A 10,000-nucleotide genomic window follows, 5' to 3' on the forward strand; every position below is an offset into this window, starting at 1 on the left:
AGCCAGACATTTCTGGACACATCTTACAAGGGGATTTGGCACATACCCACATGGAGACGCAAGACCGAAATTCCGCCATCTTGGGCATGGTTCATATTCCTTGTTGCCGCCTGCCTTGTTCGGTGTATGCAGTTGTCCCGTCTTCTCGTGCACATTCTTTTCCTTTTGCTCATGAGACGTCTGGGGTTGGCCTCGTTCCTCTGCATCAACTGATTCCATACGCTGGATTTTTTGTGTTGATGGAAGTTCTGGAAGTTCAAAATCCTACCAGTAAAGGAAAAAAATACAGAGGCAGGGAAGAGAGGAATTCACAGCATTTCAAATATGCAAAATTGTCTGTATTTGGACAGTAAATTTCTCTGAAAGATACTTAAAGTAGTCATTCTCAAGTTCATTTCTGCCTAGGAAACTAAGCAGCATATTTTCAACACATTGTACATAATGTGTCTCTTTATTAAGTGAGGCACCTTATATGTTGATGTCTGACTGCATTTGGCCCATTGCACTTTGACAGTGGCAGACTTTGTAAAAAAAAAATTACACATAAAGTATCTCAAAAATATGCAGTACTGCCCCACAATTTAGAGCTCACTGGTCCAAAAAATAAATTCCCAGTGTTTTTGTACATTTAAGGTCCCCTCCTCTTAATTGGCTAAACAAAATGAAAAAAAAAATGATTGTTTGTGTTCTTTCCTTCCACTTCAACCCTGCAGCCTGGCACACACAAAGTACAACCTTTGTGTCAAGATCTTTTTTTTTCCTCAGACGCCTACATTGCAGAAATAGCAGACTATCAATGGTTGTTAGAACTTCAACATTCAAGGCAATGAATCCCCCCCCCCCCCAAAAAAAAGTTGAGAAGTTGGACACAGGTTAACTACAGATAGACTGGAGTCTCAAGCTAAATGCTAATGTCAGAATATACTAGCAAGATGACAATGACAGTGGTATTTATACTGATGTTAAGCAGGTATGATACTTATATTTACTTTTTCCACTTACATCACCTTACAAAGTTCAGCTGCATTCAACACGAAAAGTTACGTGTTCACTCAGCAGTTTTTGAGATTAATAATTAAAGTATTTTAAAACCAATTTGTAGCTCAAAAATATTTCAGTACCTGAGCAGTAATTTGCGTGTAAAAAAAATGTTTTTGTACATTTGTACATTTTCAAGTCCATATACTTGTCAAGTCAAGTCAATTTTATTTGTTCAGCACCAAATCACAACCAAAGTTCTCTCCTGACTCTTTACTAGTAGAGCAGGTCCAGTACCTCACTCCTTCAATGAATCTACACCCAACAATTCTCTATCAGCAGCACATCCTGCAACAGTGGTGATGAAAACCTTCCATATATAGAAGGAAAGAGAGGGACAGAGATAAAGAGAGAGAGAAAGAAAAGAGACTGATGGACAGACAGGGACGTGAGCAGGTGGAGCTACAGGTGGCAGCTTGAGCCTCTTCAGGTCTACAGCCTCCTCCAGCAGCACCTGGATCTGGGATGAGGGGAGCCTGAAGGCTCCGGAGAAGAAGACGAATTGGTAACACATATGAGTATGACACATATAGGAGGACAGAGAGGAGGAGAGAGAAGCCCAGTGCACCATGGGAGATCCCCCAGCAGTCTAAGCCTATAGCAGCATATCTAAGGGCCAGCCTAAGCAGTCCTAACTATAAGCCTGATCAAAAAGGAAGGTCTTTAGTCTGCTCTTAAAGGTAGAGAGGGTGTCTGCATCCTGGACTGAAACTGGGAGACGGTTCCACAGGAGGGGAGCCTGATAGCTGAAGGCGCTGGCTCTCATTCTACTTTTAGAAACTCTAGGAACCACCAGTAACCCTGCATCCTGGGAGTGAAGGGTTCTAGCTGGGTAATAGGAGACTATGAGCTCTGTCAGATATGAAGGAGACTGATTGTTGAGGACTTTGTATGTTAGAAGGAGAATTTTAAATTCTATTCTGAATTTGACAGGGAGCCATGCAGAGAAGCAGTACAGGAGAGACATGGTCTCTTCTACCAGTTCTTGTTAACACGCGGAACCAGCACAATAACTTCAGTTTTGTCAGAGTTTCATAAAAGGGAATTATGGGTCATCCATGTTTTTATTTCCTTTAGATGGGCCTCCAGTTTAGTCAGCTGATTTGGATCAAGCTGTTTCAAAGCATGGATTTGTAGGTAAAAACGGTAGTCATTAACAGGTGACTTAACAAGACTGTAGAAGATGTTGTGCACATGAATGTCATCATACAAAAAAACATACGAGGTGAGGTATCTTATCATTCTGTTTTCGAAGGTACAAATTGTTGAATGTTGTGTATCAATGTGTTGTGTATCTGATCCAACCAAAGAAAACTTTTTGTGAAAGGTTGTACTGACTGTCTGTCCATCCATTAGAAACAGACCACACAAGCAGGCAAGGGAAAATGAAGGTGGCCGACCAGATTCTGATGATTGTGATGATGCCATATTTAAAAAAAAAAAAAGTATGAGTGAGAAAATAAGTATCAGAGTCATAAATAATAAGGTATTTCTGAGGCAGCTGGACTCTCTAATATTCAAGCAATTTGTTATGTTGTCAAATCAATAAAGCGGGAAATAGCTCTACTGAATAAATCATACAGATTTAAATACCTGGAAATGAGAAATGAGTCTGCCTCTGTGTGTGTGTGTGTGTGTGTGTGTGTGTGTGGGTGGATCAAACACTTTTCAAAACCCTGACAACCAGACACTAGCTCACTCGCACAGAGCAGCTCAGACACTGATTACACAATCCTTACACTTCTTACACACATGAGTCACAGCATTAACGATCAAAAAAGCGGTTTACAGTGAAAGACATTGTTCGTGAGACAAAGATGGCGTTTCAGCATGTCAACATCTTTTGCAGGGCCTGACCAATATGGGATTTGGAGTCTGATACTGATTTTACAGCAGAAAATATCCCTGAAAATTGATATGTGCAACTAATATAGTGATTTTTTGTTGACTGAAAATAGTCTGACTTCACATAAACTATTTGTTCATCGTACAATTATTCTGGTTAACTTCTTAATCAACTGACTTGCTTTGTGCAACAACAACAAAAATGACATTGTCATGCATGACCACTTAAATAACCACAAAAATAAAATAGTAAAATAAAAAGGGCAGAGGCGCAAGAACAGACTTCGACACGGTGAGCGGAGAGGACCTTGGCGTTTTGTTCGCAGACGATTTCGTGTTCTGTTTTTGTTTTTGAATGTAAGCAGTTTTGACACGGCATGGCAAACTTTTAAGCATTTTCTAGTCTGGATTATCTGCACGGTTTTTTTGTTTTTTTTGACGGCAGTTACAAACCCTTACCTGCTGCCAAGGCGGGCTGTCCGCTTTCATTCCCTCGCCGTCTGTGGGCTAACACCAGGCCTAACAAGTCTACATGTTCAGCGCTGGTGGTGCTGGGAGGTGTTCCAACGGTGTGGTTTGGCCTCTTTGCCAAGGACCTCTACCTCTTCCAGCTAGCTACGTTGACACTGATCACCTGGCTGATCCTCTGTGCGTGCCAACGGCTAGCTCCTGGCTAACTCCTTCGGTACCCGACATGATGCTGAAATATTCATCTCATAGCTGTTGAGTTTTAATAACTCCCCCATTCCAGCGTCCATCACTGCCATCAGACAGTTCGGACTTCTACGCTGACCTCGTTACATCCACCGAAGCACCTGGCGGAGAAAGTTTGTTTACTCGCAGCGCGGTGCTACTGCTCTTCCTTCCATCTGGTCTCCCAGCTGATCGCGCACCTCTACGACGTCACAAGAGCACTCGCGTATAAAGTATTAGTAGTCTGGTCTATGTTGACAGTCATCAAGCCCCGCCTCGTTCAGTATACCTGGACAACTCTGCAGACTTTATGCTCGTCAACACTCGCTCCCTTAACAAGAAAACTCATCTCATCCATGACGAAATCAGATCCAGAAAACTGCATTTTTGTTGTCTGACAGAGACCTGGCAGAAACCACAGGAATTCTTGCTGCTCAATCAGGCTACCCCTTCAGGCTTCAGACATCCAGAAGCCCTGCCCTGAGCCCACGGCCTGCCACCCCAAGCAGACCGCCTGCTCTAAGTGGTCATGTGGTGGGCTGGCGGTCATCTACCATGCAGACCTTCAGGTTAAAGAGCTGCCAGTTCCAAACACCACCCCGTTTGAATGCACTGCATTTACATTGGCCGTGCCCACTCCACTCCAGGTGGTCCTCATCCACCGCCCCCTAACACCTCTGCCTCTGACTTACTGTCGGAGCTGTTTGACCTCCTCTCCTCTGTCTACTTCACTTCACCATCAACGCTCCTAATCCATGACTTTAACATCCATGTGGATTCCAGCAGCAAAAAATTTTCCTTCTGACTTCCTGTCATTGCTGGACTGCTTCAACATCACCCAGCATGTCCAGGGCCCCACCCACAAGAAAGGTCACATAATTGATCTTGTGTGCTCCACTGGTACACCTCCCTCCCATCTACGGTGCCAAGTGCCTTGCCTTGCTGACCATCATGCCATCCTTTTCACTGTCCCCAACCCTCTTCCAAGTCAGCGTCCACAGTGCACCATTGCATTCTGTAACATCAAGTCCGTGAGTGCACCAGACCTATCTAGCCTGATAAAAACCTACATGGCTTCGGCTCCCACCGAGGCAATGGTGTACGGTCTGGTAGGCCACTACAATGCTGCCCTCTCCCTCAGCCGGGACACTCTCGCCCCTTTCAAAATTTGGCTTGTCTCCTTCTCACGCCCTGCCACCTGATTCAGTAGTGAACTTCACTCCATAAAGGCCGGCTGGAGAGGCTTCACAAAAAGACTGGTCTCACTGTCCTTCTTCAGGCCATACCATGAAGCCCTCTCCCAGGCCAAGGTGCAGTACTATTCCACTCTCATCCATTCCTCGCAAAACCATCCCAGGTCATTGTTCACCCCCCCCTTCCAACTTCCCCCAACTTGGTACCTCTAACATCTGCTATGAGTTCCCTGGACTTTTTCAGAGTAAAGTGGACTCAATCCATCAGCAGCTCAGCCCAGTTCAGCCTCAGGATGCTGCCACACCAGCAACATGACTGCCCCTCTGCAGTCTCTCTTCCTTCTGCCCGGTGGACACTGAGTTGGTCTCCAAGGCCAAGGCCTCAACCTGCTCCCTAGACCCCATGCCAACTGCACCTGTGGAGGCCTTCTTACCCACCCTCCGCCCCCTCATGGTAGACTTCATCAACACCTCACTGCAAACTGGCACTCTTCCCTCCAGCTTCAAAACTGCCTCAGTAACTCCCATTTTCAAAAAACCTGGGCTGGACCCAAATGTTCTCAACAACCACTGGCCGATCTCCAACCTTCCATTCCTCAGCAAGATTTTGGAACGAGCAGTGGCTGCCCAACTCCACCAGCACCATGTCCAACCATGAGCTCTTTGAGATCTTTCAGTCTGGCTTCAGAACCCACCACAGCACTAAGACTGCCCTCATCAAGGTCACCAACGACCTGCTCACTAATGCCAACACCCACCCCATCAGTCTACTCATCCTCCTCACACACCTTTGCAACCATCTAAGCCTCACCGGTACAGTCCTCTCCTGGTTTTACTCATATCTCACCAACCGCAAACATTTTGTCCACACCAAAGGTTCCTCATCCATGGCTTCATCTCCTTCTGCCTGGACTACGGTAATGGAGTCCTGTCCAGCGTACCTGTCACTGCCCTGGACAGGCTCCAGTACATGCAAAACTCCGCTGCCAGGGTTCTCACCCACACCAAGCTCTGGCAGCCCATCACCCTCATTCTGGCCTGTCTGCATTGGCTCCCGGTCAAATACCACATCACATACAAACTCCTCCTGCTCACCTATAAGTCCCTCCATGGCCTGGCCCCTCAGTACTGTACCTCTCCGATCTCCTTCACCAATACAACCCATCCGCTCACATGGGCCTCCTTGTCGTTCCCTCTGCCAAACTTCAGAACTTGGGGGAAAGAGCCTTCTGAGTGGCAGCCCCCACCCACTGGAACTCTCTCTCCAAGGACATCTGCGACTCCCCAACCCTGGACATATCCATAGCTGCTCTCAAAACCCACCTGTTCACCTTTGCATCCAACATCTAGTCGTCATGTGAGCCTTTTGGTTTATGCTCTGGTTACCTGTTAGTTTTCTTTTCTACTGTCTTACGTTTTGTATGTCAGTCTCATGTCTCACATTTTTATTTTGCTCTGTCCTGTATGATCCATCTCATGTTAAGCAACATTGGGTCCTAGAGGGAAAAAAAAATTAAAGCTATTCTTATTTCATTATTATTATTAGAACACTCTGCGGGACACACTACGTTACAGCATATTTAAACCAACATAGGCAATGTTTCATGCATACTACATGCTGTAAAAATGTTCTAAGATATATCTTTGATAAGCCCGTGATTTGCCGATGTTGGTCAGGCCCTAATCTTTTCCAGAAGTTAACAACATACTTATGTGTTGACATTAAGTGCATCTGGATGTACCCCACTGTACCTGTGTGTTTATGTTTTCAGCAAAGTGAGGAGACTTGATCTTCAGTAGTGAAACCAGGTCTTTGTACAAATCACTTCTTTGGTCATAGGCATTCTCATCCCCATCTTGCTTTATGCCCTGTGAAAACAAAGGGGAAAACAGTTTAATCTTAGTATGAAATGAAGAAATGACTGTCTGTCTATCCATCCTTCTAACTCCACGCATCTCCTCAAAGGATGACCATAGGAAATTCCACATGGCCACAAACAACTACTATTAACAAAGTGGCAAGGCCTGGTCATCAATATTATTGATTAAATGAGTATTTTTCGACAAAATAATGCTTTGGCCACTATCATCTTTTTCTCGACTTAAAAAACAGCGCCACTCTGCCATTGCGACCCTTATTGTGGTTGAAGGTGGAATTGATTTGCATCGTCTTCTACATGTTGACCGAGATGACTTAAAAACAATAACTATAACAATTTTGAACAAAGATGGAATTGATTCGCATCAACTCGATGTGTTCATTTTTTTCACAGACTTTACAAATCTTCGTTGCCGTCATGAGGCAATCAAGAGCACAGACACACTTTTTGTCATACAACAAACACATGGGTATGTTAGAGGCTCAGGTTGATGTGGTCTGTCTCTATGTGTTGGTCCTGTGATGGACTGGTGACCTGTCCAGGGTGAACCCCGCCTCACCAGAAAGCTGCTGGGATAGGCTCCACCCCCCACGACCCTGAACAGGATAAGCGGAAGAAAATGGACAGATGGATGGATGGATGGACGGATGGATGGATGGATGGACGGATGGATGGATGGACGGATGGATGGATGGGTGGATGGATGGATGGATGGATGGATGGATGGATGGATGGATGGACGGACGGACGGATGGATGGATGGATGGATGGATGGGTGGATGATAGATGGATGGATGGATGGATGGATGGATGAATGGATGGATGGATGGATGGATAGATGGATGGATGGATGGACGGATGGATGGATGGATGGATGGGTGGATGGACGGATGGATGGATGGATGGATAGATAGATAGATGGATGGATGGATGGATGGATGGACGGATGGATGGACGGATGGATGGACGGATGGATGGTTGCAGGGGGTTGGACCAGTGACCCTTTGGTTGCTTAATGGCCATTCTACCTCTGAGCCATGACACTGCCTTCACACTGGACACATTTTGTTAAATATTTGTAGGGACTTTTAATCTATCATTAAAGTTGCTTTTAACTTGAATTTTAATGTTTGATAAATATTTCTCTTTCACCATAATATTTATTCTTTATGCTCTTTTAGTCTTTTTTTGTCATTGCAATGCCCCAGGAGAAGCATAGCATTATTTCCCTTGAAGTTACACTGTATGTATGGTTTGCCTGGACTGGTGTACTGAGAATGAAAGATATTATTAGAGACCTCTCATTTTGCTAGAACCTTGAAGCTCTCTACATACTTGTTAATGGGCTTCAGGAGGTTTTCATTTATGCAGTCTTAGAAAAATATAGTTAGTTTGTAAATGAGTTATAGTTTGAGGAACCAAATAATACTGATGACGACAATATAATAATACATATATTTATAAAGCACTTTCCAACGAAGTGCTTCAGAGAGTATGCATGATGCAAATATCCCCTCTGATTTCAATTTTTTGTTTGAAAAACAGAACACTTCACACTTCACACATCTGTTATGTGAGACAGGTACATTAGAAAACATAAACAACAATGAATTGGTTCTTGTGTTATTTGTCCATCGCAACATGTTACCCCACTGATGCATGGAATTTTGCTGTCTTAGCAGGGATTTTGCTGACTAAACTGACTGTTACTGTCTGTCACCTCAAAGTCAAATAAAGCATATGGACACTCAATAATGGTATCTTCATAGCAAGCAAAACTATGGTGAACACAATGCATTTCTTGACAGAGAAGAGGACAAACTTTAAGCGCTTTCAGTTTAAGATGACACTTCACCCAAAAGTATATTTTGCCTTTCAAGTACTCATAAATAGGTAGGTATCTTGAGCTGCCAAAGAAGTTTTCCTCCCCTGCTATGCAGAACACACTCCCTACATACAGTGTATTGAGCTTGAGGCTATTGGGAACCTACTACTCACAACAACACACAGCTCAAAATGTCCTTTTACAAACTCATTGTCCATTATAATCATCTTTATACAACTGTATGCTCAGTAACCCACAAAAAGTTGAGTTGAACTACAAGAGAAAAAAAGGTGTATCACACTTCCAGTTTAGCATTACTTTGAAGAAGTGTGATTAGCAGGCGCACATTCAGTTAAACTAAATCGCTCGTAGTACTGCCAAAATGGAGTTATGTTTGTTGTTTTTTTTTAACTTATATCAAATTGTCTGGGCCATACAGATGTTGCATTTTTTTTTGCCAATGCATAAATTATTTCAAATGGAGAATTGCAACAAGCACCCTCAAAACCAAAATCGCTGAGTCAGCGGTTTTGGACCATCGAGGTTTTAAGTTATGCGATGTGTTTTAGGTACATACAATAGAACGCAAAATGTGCACTACAGGTCATGTGAAAAGAATTAACAAGTCATCTCCCCAGGACTATCCAAGGATGTTACAATCGACATTCAGCCAAAATGTCAGGTGCCCATGCTCTCACTTGCATTATCTGTCTTGTCTTACCCCATTCATAAAAATTCCAGACGTGCTGCAGGTGATGTAGAGGATCTCAGTGTCAAAAGGTTCTATCACAAGGTAACACATCTCGCCTTGTGCCTGTCTCCATAGAGGGGCTCGACAGCCGTTTGAAAATTCATAATCTAAAAAACAAAAAACAACAAAAGGCGGCTCACATTAAATACTTGCAGCAAATATGATTAAAAAAAAAAAAATTCAAAAATGATAGCCAGTCACCGCATCGTGGGAAGAAGAAAACAAGTCAGCAACAGAACAATTTTCCAAAATGAAACCAAACCACAAAGAAGTGACAAAATATTTTGGAGCTGTCGGGACATGATTTTTTTTTAGGGAGCATCAAATAATTTTGGCTTGCATATGATAAATCCGTCACACAAGGAGGCCTAAATGATTTACTAATTAATGACCTTGTAAAGTGAAATCTGACAGATACAGTAATGTTCACTGCATATGGTGGAAAAATAGATGATTTGAATAATGATATAATAGTGTTACAAGCAATTGGTTTTCCTTTCGTTTCCACCTAACGATGAAGAGATCATTCAAACCTGATGTGTACTGAACCAACTTCAACATCCTCTTTTCTTTCTCACAGAGCCGCTTCAACAATTGAATTTCATTTTTCACAGCGGTGGGGTCAAGCATGGCTTGTCTGTAAAATGCAGAAAAGCTGAGTAAACATTAAATTCGGTGGTAGTCTTGTTTGCTTGTTTTCCAGAAAAAGTTCCCTGCTCCAATAACAGAATGCTCTATTTCACAATGAATTTTGTTGAATCTAAATGAAGTAAGT

The 10,000-nt window shown here is 43.3% G+C and overlaps 1 protein-coding gene across 2 annotated transcripts in view; it reads right to left on the reverse strand.

The window, feature by feature from the left end:
• odad2 (outer dynein arm docking complex subunit 2) overlaps positions 1-10,000 on the reverse strand; it is a 50,917-nt gene that overhangs the window by 37,301 nt on the left and 3,616 nt on the right. For both annotated transcript variants that reach the window (XM_086191981.1, XM_086191982.1), the window contains 4 exons: positions 9,759-9,862; positions 9,196-9,332; positions 6,522-6,638; positions 47-264 (listed from right to left, as the gene is read on the reverse strand). In XM_086191981.1, coding sequence (XP_086048107.1) covers positions 47-264; positions 6,522-6,638; positions 9,196-9,332; positions 9,759-9,862 — 576 coding nt within the window. The remainder of the gene's footprint in view (positions 1-46; positions 265-6,521; positions 6,639-9,195; positions 9,333-9,758; positions 9,863-10,000) is intronic.

The sequence above is a fragment of the Aulostomus chinensis genome, chromosome 21 (assembly GCF_037954235.1).
Source record: "Aulostomus chinensis isolate RoL2024-O1b breed Wild chromosome 21, RoL_Achi_v1.0, whole genome shotgun sequence".
Taxonomy (NCBI): domain Eukaryota; kingdom Metazoa; phylum Chordata; class Actinopteri; order Syngnathiformes; family Aulostomidae; genus Aulostomus; species Aulostomus chinensis.